Genomic DNA, 23,217 nt, shown 5'->3' on the forward strand with positions numbered 1-23,217 from the left:
CTTACCCATGCATGTCTTTGGGCCCATGTTCTCGTAACCGTCGTCGCAAGTGCAATTGTAATCTCCAGGTGTGTTAACGCATGTCGAAACTTCAGGACAAAGGTCAACTCCAATCATACATTCATCAAAGTCTGTGATTCAGAGAGAGAGAGAGAGAGAGAGAGAGAGAGAGATAGAGAGGGAGGGAGGGAGGGAGAGAGCAGGAAGGAGGGAATTGATGAAGAGAGTTTATAAGATACATACTGCAGTATGTCCCCAAAAAAATTACAATTAGATTTTCGCATTGAAAACACCCAATATGATTAACTATTTTATATGCTACTTCAGGGTCTTAAAATATAACATTTTAGCTCTGTTTTGCAGAAATCCCCATTCGAGTTGGTTAAGTGGTCACAGAGAAATGTGGATTTTTGTAAAGCATGTCATGAGTCTGATTCTTCAAAGCTGGCATTTCGATCATCTTGTGTGTGAATAATAGACAGAACTTGGAGGGAAGATATTCCCGACATCCTCTACAAAATTCCGTATTTCTCTTTGACCACTGAAGCAAATCGAATGGGGTTTTCTGTAAGACGTCGGCAATGAGCTATAGTTTCATACCCTGAATTTGTATTTAGATTGATGCAATATTTTTAAAGATATCTTGTGAAGGGCACCGTTGAATTTTTTTTAACATACGGTATATCCCAATGTACGTGCATTTACAACGATAACGCAGGAGCCAATGAATCAAATCAAATCAAATCAAGTCAGATCAAATCAAATACTACTGACATCAAGATCTGATAGGATCACCACGACTACTCCGATATTAGACCATGATTCCAATTCCCGTTGTATAACTAAGCTTTCTTTTGTTGAAGCAAAATTTCATTATAGGCGAAAGTTACATTAGATAAAGCTACATTTTTACTTCGTTGTAACGAGTACTTCGTTGTAACGAGAATTTCGTTATAAACGTATTCGTTATAAGGGGAGCACACTGTACCAAGTCATATCCCACCTTGACAATTTTTCCCGTTGTCCGTCTGAGACTGGAAGCCGTCTTCACAGGTGCAAAACGCAGAACCGATCGTATCGTCGCACATAGAATTGGACCCACAGAAGTTATCATCTTCGCACTCGTTGATATCTGAAGAGTGAAATGAGTCAAGATAACATGGAGCATCTCCGGAGCTTCACGATAAATTCCGGCGAGACGTAATCGTTTGTTGTCACTTAATGATACGTTATCAGCTATCTAACGACCTCTCAAAGAGTGGCTCTACAGAAACCTATCATTCCTTACATGTTTTTTTTTTTTTAAATGACCGTTGACATTTTTTTCTGTCTTTCTATTGGTCCTTTATTTGTATCAGATCGAATTAACTATTTTGATACATCTGGGCCCCGTTTTATCAAAAGATAGAATCGATTATAAATGTCCTTATATACCACACAGGTTGCCATAGACTTATGATAGATATAAACTTCTTAATCAATTATAACTCTTCATAAAACAGGGCCCTGTAATTGCGCTTCAGGGGATCACATTAAACGATAGAGACCATCTTGATGTCCACTGATTTCCATTTGATCTTCTTTCTCGGTTTGATGTTTCAATTCATAACTTAAAGAGCAAGTTATGATGACTTGATGGTAGAAAACATTATGATTATAGTATATTCATTCATCGTATTTTTGCTAATAAGGAGTTACTTGAATATTCGAAAAAATGAAAAAAAAAACCGCAGATAAGTGTTTAAATTGTTTGTATCAAAGAAATGGCTTTATATGGTGTTCAAGTATTACTCATGTATTTCATCCATCCTCTGTATAATTATGTTGCTTCGAGAAATAAATAATAAATAAACAATAAATTCTGTCTTTTGAAAAAAAAAAAGTCATGATGACTTTGCTAACACGAGTGAAGTGAATCGAACAGAATGGTAAAAGTTCCATCGAGATCAAACATGAAATAAAGTTATGGTTATGGTATACTTTCCACTTTGAGTGTCACATGCTTTTATGAATCAGTGCTATCGGCTATTCAGTATTATGTCCTTTCCAAAATATCAACATACTGTTTGGATCTGACACGCTTGCATGGGTGACTTAAAGGTGCAATTGTAAAATAATCAAACGAAAGGCATTTTTTTTTTCAAATGAGTACCGACGTGTGATGTCATAGCTAATCATCGCAATGGCTACTGCTTCTGAACAACCTCACCTGGCCCAGTTTGCGAACACTATTGTTGCCGACCATGCTCACACCTGGTTCAAACGTAAGCCATAAAAAAAAAAAGATTGTGACGTCATCACTTCGCGACTTAATTCTTCTGTGAAACTCAAAATAGTGTGCGTTGTATATGCTGTAATGTTTTTCGTTGTATCGTACCTTCACACGACGTGCCGTCTCCTTGGTAACCATTTTCGCAGGTGCACGTGTAACTGCCATCCACATTGTCGCACACAGCGTTTGCGTGACAGATGTCCGGCTGCTCAGTACACTCGTCGATGTCGTTACAGGAATTGTTACCATACGCGTTCCCCCTAAGCCCGTCTTCGCACATGCACGTAAATGAACCAATGGTGTTTGAGCACGTAGCATTTGTGGCACACACCTCGGGCGTGCTGACACACTCGTTAACATCTACGGTGACAAAGAAGAGAGATAAGGAAAATAAAACAAAACAATAAAAAGAAAACATCCAGGAGGGGAAAGGGATATCATGACTTGTAAACCTAATGGTTAACAGGCCGATAATGAAGGTTTGATTCGTATGATTTTGCGAAATTTGTGTTATCAATAATATTACTTTGCTTATGATCACTTTACTCATGATCAGTACCTCGATGTGCAATAAAAAGGATTACGTAACGTTTTATATAATTATCATACAACTTCAAATTTCAAATTGAAGACTGTCAATATATTGTCTCTGACACTAGCTGGATGTATTAACCTTCATAGGTTGATATCTGTCTATACAACTGAGAAAAAGCGAACGGCTCGAAAATTTGTGTGCAGAAATAAACTGTTGGTGATTACACCATGAGCTTGGTTTCAGTTTTATTTTTGATGTTATTATCACACCAACACTTGGAGACCATATATATATATATATATATATATATATATATATATATATATATACATATATATATACATATATATATATATATATATATATATATTATATTGTGTATATAAATATATATGCATAGACATCATATTGTATATACAAATATATATGCATATGTATAGGCCCCTATATATACCATATGTCCCCCCCCCCCCGACCCGACTCTCCGCAACAGAAAATATCCCATCCGATTTGCTTCAGTGGTCAAAGAGAAATCAGGTACTTTGTAAAGCATATCAGGAATCCTTTCCCCTCCAGGTTCTGTCCATTGTGTTCACACATTAATATGCAGTACTGTTCCAAGAGCATCCAAGTGTTAAACTTGGAAGAAACAGACCCATGACATGGTTTACAACGATCCACATTTCTCTGTGACCACTTAACCCAATTGAATAGGGCTTTCTGCAAAATATAGGAAAGATGTTATATTTTTAGTCCCGGAAGTAGCATTCAGACAGTTTAATCATACTGAAAGTTATTAATGCCGAAATCTGATATTGTATATGTTTCTTTTTTTTTTGGGGGGGGGGGAGGGAGGACATACTGTCATAACAGGAAATACGTCTACGAAATATCGTGCAAAACGAAAAAGTATCGAAATGCAAAACGAACAAGTAGCGAAATGCATTCCAATGTATACTTTTCATGGCAGGCAAAACGTAGGCCCTACCTGTGCAATTCAAACCCGTTCCCATGTATCCGGCGCGACAGGAGCAGTTGAATGAACCGGGAGAGTTGGCACAGTCTGCATTGACATCACATTCTCCCTCAAAACACTCATCGATATCTGTAAATACCAAGATTATTTAATAATTAGCTGAATTAAATGACTAACTGAATGGGAAAATGCTAGATCGATCAGGTGTTTGACTAATTGATCGCTATATTATGATCACTACATTACGCCAAAGTCAGAGTCAGTATACACTTCGGCTCTTTCTTATTTCCTTTACAGGACAAGTTCACCCAAATATATGTGTGAATTGAGTGAATGCAGCAATATAGATTGGTAGAACACATCAGAGGAAGTTTGAGGAAATCGAACAATCCATTCAAAAGTTATGAATTTCTAAAGTTTCAGTGCCGCCATCGCTAAATGAATAGCCTGCAACAGTTTGTGACGTCACTTCAGGACAACGATATAAAGAATATATAAACAGAATTCAATACTTCTAACAAAGTTAAAGATAACTTGACCTCGTTCAGAAAGTAGGGCGGAATGATATTACCCTAAACATATAAACAAGTCGATAGAATGTGTACTTTCAAGAAAAATGAAATTTCGCTTCTTCTGACGTTTCGAAAATTCTGTCAAAGCTCCTTATATTTTCTTTATATCGTGTTCCTAAAAAATGACGTCAAGAACTCTAATAGTTTTCTGTCCAGCGATGACGGCACCGCAAATTTAAAATGTCATACCGTCTGAATCGATTGTCTGATTTTCTTCAAAATTTCACTGATGTGTTCTACTAATATTGCTGCTTTCATTTAATCCACATTCATATTTGGTTTTTGGTTTCCTACATCAGTCACATGATATTCCATATTGAAATAACAGAAAATAGTCCACGGTAGCTTGACTTTGATCTGCGCTTCAAGACAAATGCAATCTCGATGCAGTTTCCCTATGGCGTCCCTTGAGGGCATGCCATAAATTCGATCGTAGATAAGTTTTTTACGACATCACAAAGAAATAATATGTTATTAAACCCTTATCTTTTACCTATTCCACTGAATACAGAGATGATTGAAATAGTGTTCAAGCACTGGGTAACCCAGCTGCAAGGCCCCTGTACCGATAAGGTTTATTTTTGCTGTTGTTGTTGTTATCTTTTATTTCCGTATTCAAATAGAAAATAAAATATGCAAAAAAAAATACATATGCTGTAAAAAGAAATGAGGGCTGCCCATTCATCCGTATCAAAAAAAAAAAAATAAAAATACAACTGTTCTTCCATGGGGTCCCTACCTTTCAGGTTTATTCCTGCCAGTGGGTCAAGTCAAAACACCTTGGTTACATGGGGCACGGAAATCGAGAAGTCCCAATTTAAAACATACCAAGAATTTAAGTTCCAACAAGAGGCTTCTCATGTTTTTAAAACAATTTTCTGTTTAATCTTCTTAAATCCAAATTTTCTTACTTTGCAGTTTTCTCTATCCTGGTGTCTGTGACATTAGAGGGTAGATGATAGTGAAGACAAGGTTTTTTAAGATATATGCTATGATTATTATGCACTTGTGGACATACCGGATAAGTAATGAAAAATACCTGTTACGCAGAATATTACGATGAATTGAACTTACTCTATGATACATGGTGACATCGAAAACTTTTCTTTTTTCATTCATTTATTTTTCCATTTCCAACAGAACCTCCCTCATCTTTTTTTAACAGAAATTGAATGCATAAATCAAATTAGAATAAACAAGATCTATAAGTTCAAAAAATATTTTGAGTTTATGGAAATGCTGGAAATGCGGAACAATGCTTAAAAAGAGAAGAAGAAGAAGCTTGTATTAGGGGCATCCCCCACCCCATCCCACACACACACACTCACGGAATTATAACAAAATGCATGATAGATGATATCATTAAACATATAAAAAGCGGAGTTACAAAACAAACTGAGACACGGAAACCTAACTATGTCCTATATAACTTCTTTGTTATTTTTTTTCTTTGCCTCCCGCGAAGGTGAAATTCAATTCTCGTGACATGCGACTTACCCACGCACAGAGTCTGTGCGTTACCCAGATATCCATCGGGGCACGTGCAAAGATAAGACCCAATGGTGTTGTTACAAATGGCGTCAATTCCACAAACCGGCATTGTTGAGTTGCATTCATCAATATCTGCAGGAGAAAGTTGGGATGTGGACGTGAAAATGTATTCACTCATTTCATTTTGCATTCTGCATATCATATGCAGATATACTTCGATACGTTTCTACTTACAAATGCTACGTTTCACCGTTTTATATTTAGGCTTCGTCGGACTACTTTATAGTAGTCTCTATAATAGTCTCCATAAAGTTGCTCTGGGCCCTGTTTTATGAAGAGTTATAATGATTATATAGTTGATTTCTGTTATAAGTCTATGACAACCTGTGTGGTAAGGGAATTTACAATCGATTATATCTTTTGATAAAACGGGGCCCTCGTGCGTTGTCACAACATAACGTTTTGTTTGTTTCTTTGTTTCTTTTTTAACCTACGCGCGCCTGAAAATCTATCACTGCTTCACTTCTTTCTACTTTAACTGCCACTATCAGTGTTCAATTGAATTCCAATCATGCAAACTAGAGCATGAGAAAAATAACGATTGAAATTCACAAAACTGACATTAAAAGACACAAAACTGACAAATGATTGTGTTTTGCTCCTCACAATTTAACCTCACAAAACGTTTGAAGCAGAGAACGAAAAAAAAAAGAATAAAAAGACAAAACAGGTGTCGTTATAGTCCTTACAGAGTTTCTGCAGTTTTGGAAGCTGTGTTTTTAGAATGGAACTAACTGAAGAAGTAGAAAATCTAATGATAAACTAGAAATGTCGCTAAGGCGACTGGTATGCCTCCGCCATAATGCATGATTCCCCTAATAGGTCTATAGTACATGTACATGTAGACAATGTGTGATTACATTGTCACAAAATTGGCAAAATATTAAAATGACAAGTTTGTCACAAATATGTTGAATATTCACCTTCCTTGATCTACATTTGTAGGTTGAATTGGATGAATAGGAGAGCATGTATTTGGGGATTTAAGGACTTAGCTTGACTTTGACCCATTCATAAGTTTATAATGCATTGAGTAATTTTCAAGGTAAGGAGAAAAAGTGCAATTTCTGTATTGAAAAGTTCATTGTTACCATTTTCATCTGGCCTTTGACCCTAAAATTCATAGGATAATCACTGTCAGGCACAACATGCATAAATATATAGTAAGTTTCAAGATAACTTGAGCCACTTCTGAGATATGGAGGAAAAAGTTAGTTCAGCACTTTCCCTAGATCTTTGACCTTTTGACCTTTGAGGCAAACAAAAAAAAAAGAAGAAAAAAGAAAGTTTCCAGAGAATCTCTATTAGGTTATACATGCATACACCAAGTGTAAAAAAAAAATAATAATAATCCTGCTGGCATTGCATAAATATGAGGGAAATAGTAAAATTTCGAAGTGTTGCCCTTGACCTTTGACCCCTGACCTTTGACCCATGAACCCTAAATTCTCTAGATAATCACTGCCAGTCAGTACATGTATATATACTATGTTCCATGAAGATACCTTGAACAATTTCCAAGATACGGAGAAAAAAGTGAAGTTTTAATATTTTTACTTGACCTTTTGACCTTTGGCCTTTGACCTCATGACCCCAAACTTTCACCAGAGAATCTTAATTGGGTAATACATGTATACACTAAGGTTCAAGAAAATATCTTCAAGCATTGCATAGTTATGGTGGAAATAGTGACATTTTACGTATTTGACCTTGACCTTTTGACCTTTGACCTTGAGCATGTGCACCCAAAAGTTGATAGGCACAACTTCACCCCCTAATACACATACATGCCAAGTTTCATTAGGATACCTCAAAAGGTTTTTTAGTTACGCTGTTCACAAAATTCATTACGGACGGAAGGACGGACGGACGGAAAGACGGACGGACGGACGGACGGACGGACGGAAGGACGGACGGACGGACGGACAACCCGAAAACATAATGCCTCCGGCACCACTTCGTGGCGGAGGCATAAAAAGCTTATGAGGATTAAAAAGAAAGAGCATCATGTACATTCACAGAAAGAGAGAGCGATAGAGAGAGCGGGGGAGAAAGAGAGAGCGATAGAGAGAAAGAGAAAGGGAAGAGAAGCCTCCAATAGACAGGATAAAATTAACTGAGATGTGATCGATATGTTCACACTAACTTAACAAAATAATGAATGTAAAGAGTGAATGTAAGTCAAGCAACGCATCTCTACTTCGGACTTGTACACACTGGATACAGTAGCTGTACAAAGACTGCTTACCATCACACGTCTCGTTCAGATATCCGGATCCGCTGTACCCGTCTTCGCACCGACAGGTGTAGCTCCCCTCAGTGTTCGTACATACGGCGTTCTCCGCACACACTTGAGCCGCGTTTTCACATTCGTCCAAGTCTGCAAGAGGGTGCGGTACAAACAAATTATTTAGCATTAGTGCAATGTGAATTTCACACTATATAAGGGAAAAGTTACCAAGTTATGTTATTGGAATGGCGAGACGTCACCCCTTGCTAAAGTTTCCATAAAATTAGAGAGAATCGGCACGCTTTCAGGAAGTTGCAAAAGGTATAGGTCTACCAGGTCATAGTAAAGGTCGTCAAAAGTGCACATTTTAAGAACGTTGTGAAACCGGGCAATTTACACGTTTTCACAAAACAGTCACATCCTAAATATCGAAAAAACGGGAACGAAGACAGATGGAGTCCCATATCCGATCTCTCATTTTGCGTTCCATCTTAACTCTATTAATGCACTTCGTTCATTCCTTGCACCCAATGACGAATATCAGTACCACTTTTAGCTACTGAACAGATCTTTAATATCATAAACTTTCTTGACTAGCTATGCTTTATCAAAGTACCTGTAGTCCTCCGTCTGTCACTGTATGTACGGTGTTCCTTATTTGTTATTGAAACTGATGGTGACTGACTATTTGAAGAGTGAAAGTACTTTGTGTCACGTCCTTGAGGCCATAGGACCTAACTCCGAACGTGCCTTACCTTCACAATCTCGTTCATTCGCCGCGAGTACGAAACCGTCCGGGCAGCCGCATACGAAAGAGCCTTCCGTGTTGTTGCACAGTTCTCGCACCCCACAAACGTTGTTTTCCACGCATTCATTTATATCTGGAGTGGAGGGGGGGGGGGGGTGGGAGAGGAATGTAGTTCAAATATTATTGCCAGTGCACTGCAGGCTCGTGGGGAAAGATGCAGCATTTGTTTCATACATCAAGTGGAAAAAGGAGGATTCAAGCACCGTAATAATTGATCAAAACGGGGCAAGTGGAGCGTAAGTTAACTAAACTTATTTCACACTAACAATAGGATGGTGAACAATTTGACACAGTGCTCACCATGAAAACACAAATAAAGTGAATTAGAGTAAGATTAACAGTTAAAAAAAATCCTATCACGGTTACAGATATGATGAAAATCAAGAGACATGCAGTAGCACAGAGGATGAAGTTATTGGCTATCATGACAACAACTGAAACGAGTAAGTTATCAATTCCTCGGGCAGCTACTGGCAAAGCTTTCAGTTTATTGGTAAACTTTCAAACGGAACTAAATAACCATGTCATATCATATTTATCAAATACCGAGTACATACCAATACATGACGTATTTTCTGGCGTCTCGTATCCGAAACCCGCCTGATCGCAGAAACATGTGGAAACGCCGTCAATGAAGGCGCATATGGTATTATTGCCACACGGATTGGAATCGTCTGAGCACGTTGCATTCGGGTCCACTGCCAAACAGAATGGGACAAACAGTAAATGATAACATTATACATTATTTCCAGGTCGAAAAACCAGTAGAAACCAGTAAGCATTTTCAACTGGTCTTTACTGGTCTTAACTGGTCTTAACTAGTCTCAATGAACTGGTACCAGTTAAAACCAAAAGGCAACTCCAACTTTCCAGTAACAAAATAAGCAATTCTAATTGCGAAGCCAGTTGATACCAGTTGAAGTCGTACGGGTACTAGTTAATACAAATTGAAGTCGTACTGGTACTAGTTGATACCAGTTGAAGTCGTACTGGTACCAGTTGATACCAGTTTAATCATACTGGTACCAGTTTATACCAGTTGATGTTGTACTGCTTACCAGTTGAAACCAGTAAAAGTCTAGTGGTGACCAGTTGATACCAGTTCAAGTATCACTCTGTACTAGTAGGTAACAGTTCCTGCCAGTTGAAGTCTTACTGGTACCAGTTGATACCAGTTCAAGTCTCATTGTGTACCAGTTGATACCAATTGAAGTCTACTGGTTTATAAATTGATACCAGTTCAAGTCTCAATGTGTACCACGGTACCACTTGATACCAATTGCAATCTACTGGTACAAGTTGGATACCAGTTCAAGTCTCATTGTTTGCCAGTTGATACCAGTTTGAGTCTTGTACCTGGTACCAGTTGATATCAGTTTAGTCATACTGGTACCAGTACTAGTATTGCTCATGACACCAGCTGAAGTCTACTTTTTGAATTCGATCAGTTCATCAAACTGAATTAAAAAGTAAACAAAACAACATAAAACTAAACATTTGACATGATTTAACTTGGACTCTTAATGATTTCAACTAAATTCAACTGGAATCAATTTCAATCAGTTGACAATTTAACTTACAGACTGTATTTTAACAAGTTTGTGTGTGTTTGTGTGTTTGTGTGTGTGTGCGTGTGTGTATGTGTGTTGGTTTGTATGCAAACAGTTAGTTGACACAATTTGAAACCCATGTACCTGACTGGACTTGCTTACCACTTCATTCCAGATTTAAACCAGGGAGATAATTCCCACCTCCCTGTTTAAACCCAGTGACTAAAACATTGACACTCTGATACCAGTTGATTCCAGTTGATTTCTATTGGTTTCTACTGGTTCTATTGCTCATGAATATTCATAAACTATTCAAATTCTGTTTGTGAAATAGATAACAGACTGTTGAATTTCATGATTTCAATAAAGTCTGAAATTTATTAGAAAATTATCTAATATCATTGCCTTGATATTCACAATTTCAGCTTGTACCTTTGATGAGGTATTTTCATATTTTTTATAATAGAAGTGCAATCTACTTGGTAACCATGACTTAAGGGGGAGGGCTAGTAACTGATCAGTGGGAATCAGTAGGGATAGCGTGGGATGATTGTTCCAATCCTTGTGGGATTCATTCAAAAGTACATCATAATTATATCTATTGTTGTGTGAAAATTATTTACTTCAGAATGGTCTCATATTCAAGTAATGTGCAGTTCAATGTTTCCCGGTTAGCATGCCTGTACAGTGTCGGGGCGATCGTGAACAGCCCGTTTATGATCGCCCCGACACTGTACAGGCATGCTAGCCTGGAAACATTGAACTGCACATTATTTATTTATTTATTTATTTATGTATGTATTTATTTATTTATTTATTTATTTATTTATTTATTTATTTATTCTGTGTTCTTTGTACAGGGTAGACTCTCTAAAACTGCTTTACAAGAGAGCCCTGTATTACATCAAAAATTTAAAACTACAATTTATAATTTGAAACAAATAGTACAATGTTACAATCTATAACAATATATTACATAAAATACAACACAAAATACGACAAGTTAAAAAGGCAATCAAAGTATAAAATTGAATATTATATAAGTTGAATAAAATGTATAACAATGTAAAATTAAAGTACGTCTTACATACCAGTACCAGTTGCTAACTGTTTTTGTTTTTGTTTTGTCGACGTGGGTTGCGTAACTTGGGATTAAGTGGATGCCTATAATTCGAGTAGGCTAAGTTCTTTCCATGTCACTGGTTCAGCTAAGGTATAGTGTACTACATTTCTCTATTACAAATTACAAACTCGAATCAACTTGTGCGAGCTGTTCAAGAGGACCTGTTCTCGGCTACGTCAACAAAATATTGCCAACCGGGTCTAGAAATGTTTGAGTGCACGAGTATACGTACCGCAGCGTATACTGTATAACTTGTAAGCGTATAGGATAGGCTATGCGTACACTGTAGAGAACGTGGACGTGCTATAGGGAGAACACATCAAAACAAAGCTCCTATTGAACCCTACAAATCGAAGCGCAAGAAATGCACCCATGATATAGTTTTGTTGATAGATCTTCGGCAATCTTCGTATCAGATCGTCACCATTAATCTATATCTAACAGCGCCCCCTTAAACCCAGGGTCGAATTCCCTTTAAAAAAATCGTTGTAGACTTCTGATTAAATAAAGGATCATTACTGTTTATATAGACTTGAAGGATCAGGATAACAATTACCAAAAGACGCGATCAATTCCGCCGTCGACAGGGTCGCATCAGGCTTAGCGTGTACAAAGACAACTTTTAAAGTGACGAGCAAAAGTCAGTTTGTGTTTGTACAGTTACAGACCAGTTCCGTGTCCACCTGGCTAATGTCTTTTTGCACAGAGGGAATCCTTTGGTCCATACACACCTTCATTGTATATATACCGAGTCATTATTGTGATTACTTTAATAGCAATAAAGCTGCTCTCACTGATCTTTCGGCATTTAACGAGAATGACTGATCGCAAATCTCCACCTAAGCGCTCTTTTTCTTCTGGTAACATTATTCTGCTGAAACCACGCGACAAAACAACAACAACAGCAGTACTACAACAACAACAGCAGTACTACAGCAGCAGCAGCAGTCAAAAAAAGCAACATGGTTGGCAAAGAACCGAAACTCACGCTCGCATTGGGAACTGTCCACCAAAAGGAATCCATCCAGACAGCTACAATTATAGCCCGGCTCTTCGTTTGTGCATCTCTGAGAACAATCATCTAGACCTAAATTGCACTCGTCAATATCTGTGAAAGGAACAGAACAATCAATGAACTTTTCTTTACATAAAAATTCAGATAAATCGTCCCTACGTTTGATAAATCTGCCACATCCCTTTCTACGGCAGGAAATAAAAAATGATACGACACCAGTAATAGACATCCAGCAGATAAATGAAAAAAAAAGGAAGAAAATGAACAGAAATGCTTGGAGAGTTACAAATCGTTTTCAAGCTTTGCTTTATCATATTATTTTCCCTGTAGTTTCGCACCTATGTCAACAGGCGGTCCATTGAAAACGGAATCCTGCCTTGCAAATCTTTGCCTCAACATTAGCATGCCACAAATTGATTGTTTCAGCAAAATTGAAAGGGGTTGGTTAGTAAAAATTTTCGAAAGAAATTCAATCCGCTATAGACTTTCTTTGCAATGGAAATCTCTGCAATCCATCGTATTATTCATAATGAAGAAGAAGTAGAATCGAATGCAGTTAAATGAATAAGCCAGTTAAGAGTTAGCTCATGTGCACATAAGTACAAATGACCTTTCTTTTTTTTTTCTCAGTTGATAAGGAACCTCACTTGTTTTCAAAGCGGAAAAAAAATAATGTATATAGCTACTTGTAGCTGGCCCGACAAAACAATACGTGGAATTCATCAATCATGTTCGAACAAAGGATGAAATTGCGTAGACCAGGTGACTACAAAGGTCCACGATTAACGCTTGGGAAAGCATCTACTGCATTATTTTGCATTGATTGTATTAACAATCTTTTTGCATTGATATTGCCAAATACCACTTTTGCTGTCAGGTGGATGTGCTGGCAAGCACCATTTAGGATTACTTGAATAATCATTACATCACAGATGCTTATCCCAGTGAATTTCAAAACCAACTTGCCCTGTTGGTACAAATGACCCTTTTCTGCTCATGCGCAAAGTGGAACTCCGAACTGGCTTTATTGATTTAAAACAACATGACACGAAACGACATAAGATTTTTTTAAAAAAGAAGAAGAAATGAAATGACACTTTAATTAAAATTAAGAGTCGAATCATAGTAGGACAATATCATACACGCTAGCTGGAGGCCATGTGGTGGGCGTAGTTGAAAGTCTGAAGGTATTGATCATTGTCAAATAAAACCGGCATGTTTCGAAATTAACATAAACGAGGAAAATAATGTGAAAAATCTCTATTAGTGACCGTGGTAGCATCAAAATAAACAAATGAGTGCAAAATTTCGTGATCTTACATCCAGATAAACATCATTACACAATGAGCCACCACAATATCTAAACAATGTCTTTGGGTGTCAAATAACAACATGTTACCCATTAACTCTTTATGTGCCATGGTGGAAACCCCCTGTGTGCCACGTTATTCTGAGACACGAAGGTAGTCATGCTTTGAGAAGGAATTCTGTTTTTCCAATTTGCATTACTTCTACAAATTTCTGTTAAGCTGGACATAATAGTAAGCAATGTTAAAGAGGAATGCCAAACTTTGCTTCCATATACAATGTATAACAATTCTATTTTCATTTTTCCTTTTGAATTACCAGTTGCTACATTACTGTAAAGGCATGACTTTTGCACATAAAATAGTGACAGAAACTTAGAATGTACACGAAAATCTAGTTGGGAACACCGCTTAATAATCAATCACCACATAGAATGCAAGCCGTATGTGAGAGGAACAAAAGCGCGAGAAACGCTTTGATTTTTACCGCGGGATTAGCGATTTATCGAGCGGTTTTGGCGGCTTTGTTTATTGAGCAGAATATGCGAAGTTGGCAAGCCGTCGATTGAGCCGGACGTGCGAACGTGGCACATAAAGAGTTAAAAAAAAAGCCAGTTTAATGCACAGATGAGTCAAAAAAAAAGTTAGGAAGATGCTCACCCTCGCAGTTTGTTCCATCGCCCTGGTAGAATTCACGGCATTCGCAGCTGAACGAACCGATGCTGTTGGTGCAGTTCGCGTTGACGTCACAATATCCTAAGTCACACTCGTTGATATCTGTGAGGGGGGAGTAGGGGTCCTTTTCATGAAGTCATCACACAATATACAAATGATGCGCAGGACAGAGTGGGCGCGAGATTAACTTTGGAACTGTTTAAACCCACGAGCGCAGCGAATGGGTTTTAGACTGTTTCCAAGAATATTTTCGCCCTCATGGATAATTTATGTCTGACAATTTTTTTTTCTAGTTTATAATCCAGGGATGCATTCATGAAAAGGACAAGCGTTTCTTTTTTAGTCGGTTCAGTCGTAATTCACACCCCTAATTCGTTATGATCTAAGCTTTCGTCGGTGTTTGTTCCGTCATTTATTTAGATAAAAGTTATAACCATGTGTTTTTCTATCATTCTACCGTATGTCCCCCCAAAATTACAATGGTACCCTCTGCAACGATGAATTTAAAAATGGTGAATCAATCCAAGCACAATTTCAGGGTATAAAACTACAACTCATTACTCACATCTTACAGAAAACCCCATTCAATTTGCTTCAGTGGTCAAAGAGAGATGAGGATTTTTGTAGGGCATGTCAGGAATCCCTTCCCTCCAAGTTCTGTCTATTGTATTTACACATTAATATGCAGTTCCAAGGACATCCAAGTTCTAAACTTGGAAGAATCAGACTCATGACATGCTTTACAACAATCCACAGTTCTCTGTGACCACTTAACCAAATTGAATGGGGTTTTTGCAAAATAGAGCTAAGATGATATATTTTAAGACCCTGAAGTAGCATTTAGACGGGTTAATCATATTGGGCGTTATCAATGCAAAAAATCAATTATAATTGTTTTTGGGGGGACATACTGTATATAAATCATTGCATGTACTTTTGAAACTAGCTTCTACATATTTCGAATTACATTTTGATGATTTTGATATCGTTTTGTCCTGTGATATGTATACTGCATAAAAATAATGGTTGTGCCATGTTGTTGTGAAATAATAAGGTATGAAAAATAAGATTCAAATGCAAATTCAAACAGAATCATCGTTAACTATCCAGATCGTGTCATTTTGGAGCAAGTTGAAAGCAAAAAAAAAAACCGACAAAACTCACTGACAGAATTGGAAATTGGTTCCTTTTTGCTTGTTTTAGATTGTCCACAATAATGTCGCTAATATTCTAGAAATGTAACGTCGCGATGTTTGATAGATATTTCCTGGACGACACCTGTAGGGTTGTTTTGCAAAGAAACATTGATTTTTCTGCGCCGCCTCTTTAGGCACACATTCCCAGCAACATGCTATAAGATATTCACTACCTTCGGCAACAAGTTTATGTAAAATATCAATATTTTTTTTTCCTAATGTGTGGCTAATTTGGTATTCTCAAACAAATATAAACTCTAAAATAAAAATCAGTCAAGTCTCCTTACGTTGTAGTTTTCTTAGCATTAATATCTTTGGCCTCATGAAATCGCCTGTAACGACTTTTTTTTTGTGTGTGTATGACATTTGTGCCTGTGTGTATTAGATTCATTATACCTTCACAGGTTCCGTTCGCCGTTTCGTTGTACCCATTGAGGCAGGGGCACTGGAATGACCCGGCAGTATTGACGCACTCGGATCCCGCAGGACATGTGTTAAGGCTCTTATCGGCACACTCGTCAACATCTGGGAGGGGGCAGGGAAAGTGGTGGCATTATTTCATATTTTTCACGCCGACACAAAGAGAGGCTCCTCTCCTTGTCGCACATTTGCAATGGTATATAGAACAAATACAAAAATAATAAAACAATGACATGCTGACTGACAGAACAATGTTTCTTTAAATTCATGAAATTCTTCCGTCGAGATGTTTCCATTGCAACTGATTGACAAATTGTCCTCCATCGACGTAAATGTTTACGTCGATGTAGGGCAATTTGTCAATCAGTGGCAATGTTTCTTTCATTTCGACAATTTGAATGGACAAAGTTACGGGACAAGTATCACATGTTGACAGAGAAAAGAAATAATCATTAGTTTTAAATTACATTATACGAATTGGCTGAGGGGATGGTGTCATAGACAACAAGCATTGGTTTCATAAATTCCAGTACCTTTATCATACTCCGATACATGAATAAAATGTTTGATGTCATTACAGTCAACATTCCACTTCCGAGACGGATTCTATACTTCCGGTGAATTTGGATAAGAATGGATGGTGGAGTCTTATAGGAAACGATAGATAATATTCATCCTAGATTATAGTCTGTTTGTTCTTGTTCATGATTTTATTGAATTCTTAATGAATTCATTCATTTACACATTATGCATACACGCGAGCTGAAGATGCAGTAAGGACACATTAACTACTAATAAAGCATCGTAGGCTAATTGCCGTTTTGCTTACCAACACAAGTAAAGCCATTTCCCACGAAACCAGTATTACATTCACACTGGTAACTTCCGACAGTGTTGATGCAGGTTGCGTTGTGGTGACACGCGTCTGTCCCCACCTCGCACTCGTTGATGTCCTCACAGAACGTGCCGTTACCCGTCCAGCCGCTGTTACACGAACACCGGAAGTATCCAATCTCGTTGATACACGTGGCTTGTTTGTGGCAGTTGTGTACGTCGTTTCGGCATTCGTCTTCATCTATCCCACACGGAAGTAAAAACGTAGATGGATCACTGATTCAATTTGAGTAGATCATGAAGTCATGTCAAACTCAATGTACTGATGCCATCTTTAATGAATAATCATGTAGCTCGTCGCACTGAGCTATTACAAAGAGGCCTACAGCTTTTCCAAATAAGTTGTGATAAATGTACCTACAATATCTGGCTGATTGGATGTTTTTTGCTAGCTGATATACACTCAGCAAAAAAAAAGAGAGTAAACATTTTTTGGAGGTCATATTTTTCATACAAGACCTTTATGAAAATCAATGTATTATATACCATATTAAAGGTAATTTATTTATTATTAAGTTCACAGGTTAATTTAAAAGAAAACTTTAGGCATGAGTGAGCACATTCGTTTTTGTCCTTCAGGGCAGAAAATTAAAAATGGCAAAAATTGACATGTTCTCTTTCATTTGCAAATGCCTTTCACGATAACATTGACAACAAAAGACCAATTTAACACAATGAGGGGCATGAATGAAATAGGAAAAATAAGTTTTTGTTCTCTTTATCTCTTTATTACCTTTAAGAAAAACAAAGTGGGAAACTAAACTGGAAAAAATAAGAATTTTCTGTCAAGTCAAACTTCAAATGACATAGGGAATAAAAAACATAAAGATGATTAAATGAGCAGAATTTCTTTCTTTATTTCTTTTAAACTAGTGATTTAAAATCCATGTGACAATTTCAAGAACCTAACATCATGAACATTACTTACAATTTCTTCATTTGAAAAAAAAAGCTCAAATTTGTACCATTTTTGGAAATTATTACTTCTTCTCTTATTTCATTTGAATTAAGATTTGACATAAGATGCTTTATTTTCCTCCATTATTTATAGCCTTCATTGGTCTTTTAGGCTTTAAAGATATCATAGAGATCAAAGGTTTGTTTTTGCAACTTAATTCATGTTTCTTTTTGTGTGGAATCTGTTGTTTGTTCTTATTGTTCTATGGAAGAGTACATACGCATGAATGACAACTTGTTCAGTTTTGCAACTTTTACTTTTGTGCCCTGGAAGAGAAGAACAATGGTGTTCAATAAGGCATTAAGTTTCCCTTTTTGATGACCTACCAGGCTGGTAGCCAAATAAATTACCTTCAATATGGTATATAATACATTAGCTTTCAGCCAAATATTCTATGAGAAATCTAAACTTGAAAAAGCGTTTACTTTCTTTTTTTGCTGAGTGTATTATTATACTAGCTTCCAAGAAACAACCAACCATCCTTGAGAAAGCAATAACTTGTACACTTATAATTATAGTTCATCTATTCGGACCTTGCGACCTCAAAAAAAAAAAAAGGTCGCTCATGGAACATGATGGAATTTGACGGGGACACCATGTATTGTAGCTATAAAAGTGACGTTGCGTGACGTTGAAGTTCACTTGTTTCTGTCACTACCATTGGTAACTGTACGACAAAAGAATATAGATAAATTCAACATTGGTCCCGTCAAAGGTCAATTGGTCAAAGGCGAATTCAGAGCGTGAGAAGGGTCTCGCAGGAAGACTTCTGTGCACTCGCTCTATGTCGTACAGTATCAAATTAGTGGGTGCTGTTCGTTATTCCGAAAGTTCGCTATTCTGAAGGTTCGTTATTCCGAAGGTTCGTTGATCCGAAACACACAAATTCCCTTTACCTAGAGGTTCGTTGATCCGAAAATGACAAAGGGTTCGTTGATCCGAACTTATTTTGTGGCGTTATTCCGAAGGTTCGTTATTCCAATGATTCGTAAATCCGAAAATGAAATTCGGATTAACGAACCTTCGGAATAACGAATCTTCGGACTAAAGAGCCTTCGGAATAACGAACCTTCGGAATAACGAGCTTTAACCTAAATTAGTAACAGCAGTCACAAAGAGTTCACTGAAAAGCAACAACAATGCTCAAAATAAGTCTTCTGCTTAACGCGTTAATCTCCTGTCTGCAGGTGTATGTGTGAGATTTGTGCACATTTGACTCACTGGCACAGGAAAGGGTACAAAAATACAATCTAACCTGCACAGTCATTGGGAGATCCACTGCCCACATAGCCGTCGAAACAGGTACATGTGAACGAGCCGATTGTGTTGTTGCAGTCTGCGTTCGTGTCGCACTGGTCGGGATTTAGGCATTCGTTGATATCTGAAAGATATTACCATAGAAACCGTGCCTTTTCTCAAAAACAGAAAAAATAGAATTGTGTGGGAAAGGAAAGAGAGGGGAGTAATACTGCTAACAAAGTTGAAATATAATTATCTCTCATGATACATAAAGAAATATTTCGTATGGGCCTATGACGATGATTGTCGGTCCATATCTCACAAAAGCGAATATCAATGTTGTGTTGTGTCGTGTTTGTGCGTGTGTGTGTGTGTGTGCGTATGTTTGTGTGTGCGTAATACATTCATTACATGCTACATAAACCCGTCTAGGGCGCACACACACATAAATACACACACACACTTTTTTGTTTTAAGACATTCTTTATTTGAATTTCATTCGCTATCCGATCCATGTTAACAATGACACACACACACACACACACACACACACACATACTTGTCACTAAATGATTTGTAACTACAAATACCTGATAAGGTAGTCGATCTTTTCATTCATTCATTCTTTCATTCTTTTGAATCTGGCATTCCTCTTTTTTTTTTTGAATGCCAAGATTTCTAACAAATTGCACTTTTTCTTCCTGCCTTCAAGACCGCCCTACAATCACATAAGAAAGAGAAAATAACGAAACCTGGCCACAAGAGAAATATAGTTTTCAGAATATCGGTTCGAAGTTTAGATGCGGTCAAGGATTGAAGAAATCAGACAAACACGTGGTGAATTCTATACTGATGAAAACATCAACGAAAGAGGGGGGGGGGGGGGGGGCAGGTAAAAATAGTAAATATGTTTCGTTACCAATGACACCAAATCGATAATGATAAAATCAAAGTAACATCTAATTACCTTGACAAGCGAAGACATCTTGGTTGGTGTCCTGGAAACCCATGTCACAAGAGCAGTTGAAAGACCCTTCTGTGTTGGTGCAAATGCTATTTTCGGGGCAATCATCTAGACCTCGATCACACTCGTTAATATCTGAAAAAGCATTCACATAAAACAATACCTTTTTTTTATTCAATTTTCCAGTTCAAAAAGAAAGAGAGCTACGTGGTCAACCTGCTCTCAGTGCTCATGATATTGTATTTCTGAAAAAAAAAACACCGGTAGCCTACATGATTTTAGAACAGCGTACGTCTGTAAAAAAAACACAGGTAGCCTACATGATTTTAGAACAGTGTACGTCTGTCACTATATAAACAAAGTGTTTGATTAAACTGATTCGGAAACGGTTTACATACTTATATATAATATATATATGAACATTTCAAATGCCAAAGCAGATAAATGCCATTTATTTTTTTTTTCAAGGTGATAATCAACTAAAGGGAATTTGAAAGGTCTAATTGCTGCCTTACTCCTTACATTAAAGAAAAGATATTTTTGAAGATTTAAAATTTGTACGTTTTCATTATTTTCTTTATTTCTATCAGCTTTTAATTTCGAGTACCCTAGGTCGATAAGAATGAACCAGTTTATATTGATTTTGGCATTTAAAATCTTAATCCTATTATAATAAAGATCTTTTTTTTCTTCTACGCAACGTTAATTACCTGAGCAGTTGCGTTGATCTAGCTGTAGCATATAACCACCCTTACAGGAACAGATGTAGGATCCGTCAGTGTTTTCACAGTTCTGTTCGCAGGCGTTCAGTGATGAGTTAAAACATTCGTCAATGTCTGAGAACACAGGCAGAGAAACAGGAGAAACTTCAGACAATGGGGGCTAGTGATGACATTATGCTCATAGAATAGTGATCATATCAGCTTGACTGGTAAAATACGATCATTTGCATACAGTAGTGCTTCTTTATTTCACGTTTTTCATTCTCACAAAAAAAAACTAATAATATATGATTATAAACCGAGTAAGTCCCTTGCAAAAGTTACACTTAGAACTGTCCAGAACCACCGATTTGTTTGATTTTAAAGGACAAGTTCACCTTCGTAGACATGTGGGTTGAGTGAATGCAGCAATATTAGTAGAACACATCAGTGAAAGTTTAAGCAAAATCCAACAATCCGTTAGAAAGTTATGAATTTTTGAAGTTTCTGCTCTGCCACGGATGGATGAAAAGACTACCATAGCTTGTGGTGTCACATGCGTACAACGATATAAAGAAAGAATAAAGAAAATTCAACATATTTATTTATTACCCTTAACATACGTCAGTAGCAAGTCGAAGAAATGTGCACTTTATTCAAAAAGTAAAGTTTTGTGAAATTCTCTTTTTATTTTCCTTATACAGTTGTACGCATGTGACATCATACACTGTAGTAGCCTTCTCTTCCAGCAGTGACTGCGCAGATACTTAAAATATTCGTAACTTTTGAACGGATTGTCCAATTTTCCTCAAACTTTCACTGATGTGTTCTACTAATATTGCTGCATTCTCTCAATCCTTATGTATCTGAAGGTGGACTTGTCCTTTAACTTTTAGTATATTTCCCATTTCCACATACTTTGCTAATACATTCTACCAATATTTTACTCGACTGGTGTTGCCGAGTTAAAGGGAAATAAGAGAAACTTATAAACGGTATAACAACAGCTTAAAAAAAATGAGATCGTTGACAAATATACGCTTAGATTCATGTACATGATATTAGATTTGTGCTTACTTTGATGGAACCACGCAACATAAAATTATTGTCGTAATTCTTTCATTTTAGTTCTTAAAGGACAAGTTCACCTTCATAAACATAAGGACTGAGAAAATGTAGCAATATTAGCAGAACACATCATTGAAAGTTTGAGGAAAATCGGACAACCCGTTCAAAAGTTATGAATTTTTGAAGTTTTTGTGCAGTAACCGCTGGATGAGAAGACTACTGCAGTGTACGATGTCACATGCGTACAACAATATAAGGAAAATATAAAGAGAATGTCACAAATTTTCATCTTTTGAAAAAAAGTACACATTCCCTTGACTCGTTACCGACATATGTCATGGGTAATATTATTCCCCCTACCTTTAGAAAGAGGCAAGTCAAATGCTGTTTTATTATGCGAAAAAAATGAAAATATGTTGAATTTTCTTTACATTTTCTTTATACTGTTGTACTCATATGACATCACAAGCTGTAGTAGTCTCCTCGTCCAGCAGTTCCAACACAAAAATTTTAAAAATTCATAACTTTTGCATCGATTGTCCAATTTTCCTCAAACTTTCACTGATGTGTTCGACTAATATTGCTGCATTTTCTCAATCCTTATGTTTATGAAGGTGAACTTGTCCTTTAACCTTCATGAGATACTTGATCATTTGTTTCACGAGTCTTGCATCGTCTGTCCGAATTCCTTAATCTCAAACGTCAAGGATCTATTAAAGGGGGAATACAATTAAACAATATTGTCCTTATGTAGTAGTCCCCCACCTTCTTTTACTCATTGGTACCCCCAAGAGTATTGTGTAATAAATCGACCACAATATCGTCCGTTTTGCACTCATGCTCTGTAACAGGATTAAGCTGTATTGTCCTTGATATATTACCTGAATGTATCCTCATTCGAGACACGTGCATGGGTAATATATGAAATGATCATAATAATAAAACATCGTCAGGTATATGTGCATATAGATTTATTTCATTACACTTTATCTTTCCTTATCAAAAGAAATGTGACTCTGATTTCGTATAGCTTTGTACATGTATTTACCTTGAAAATTTTCCAGGTTTGTGTCTTAGTGTGTGTGTGTGTGTGTGTGTGTGTGCGCGCGTGTGTGTGTGTGTCACATTCTGTTTGTGTTAACTTGTGAGTGTGTGCGGCAGAC

General features: G+C 37.0%; 1 protein-coding gene across 1 annotated transcript in view; it reads right to left on the bottom strand.

Annotated features, from left to right (window-relative positions):
- The window catches only part of LOC139709602 (uncharacterized), a 49,449-nt gene that overhangs the window by 8,409 nt on the left and 17,823 nt on the right, over window positions 1-23,217 (bottom strand). The window contains exons 12-26 of the mRNA XM_071621562.1: window positions 20,996-21,121; window positions 20,289-20,420; window positions 19,338-19,463; window positions 17,060-17,305; window positions 16,207-16,335; window positions 14,600-14,716; window positions 12,606-12,725; window positions 9,502-9,642; window positions 8,892-9,017; window positions 8,155-8,286; window positions 5,853-5,978; window positions 3,796-3,912; window positions 2,378-2,632; window positions 1,004-1,132; window positions 6-131 (exon numbers count right to left, since the gene is read on the bottom strand). Coding sequence (XP_071477663.1) covers window positions 6-131; window positions 1,004-1,132; window positions 2,378-2,632; window positions 3,796-3,912; window positions 5,853-5,978; window positions 8,155-8,286; window positions 8,892-9,017; window positions 9,502-9,642; window positions 12,606-12,725; window positions 14,600-14,716; window positions 16,207-16,335; window positions 17,060-17,305; window positions 19,338-19,463; window positions 20,289-20,420; window positions 20,996-21,121 — 2,148 coding nt within the window. The remainder of the gene's footprint in view (window positions 1-5; window positions 132-1,003; window positions 1,133-2,377; window positions 2,633-3,795; window positions 3,913-5,852; window positions 5,979-8,154; window positions 8,287-8,891; window positions 9,018-9,501; window positions 9,643-12,605; window positions 12,726-14,599; window positions 14,717-16,206; window positions 16,336-17,059; window positions 17,306-19,337; window positions 19,464-20,288; window positions 20,421-20,995; window positions 21,122-23,217) is intronic.

This window comes from Diadema antillarum, unplaced genomic scaffold (genome assembly GCF_040938485.1).
Source record: "Diadema antillarum isolate AM-2024a unplaced genomic scaffold, OU_Dant_1.0 seq00001454_RagTag, whole genome shotgun sequence".
Lineage (NCBI taxonomy): Eukaryota > Metazoa > Echinodermata > Echinoidea > Diadematoida > Diadematidae > Diadema > Diadema antillarum.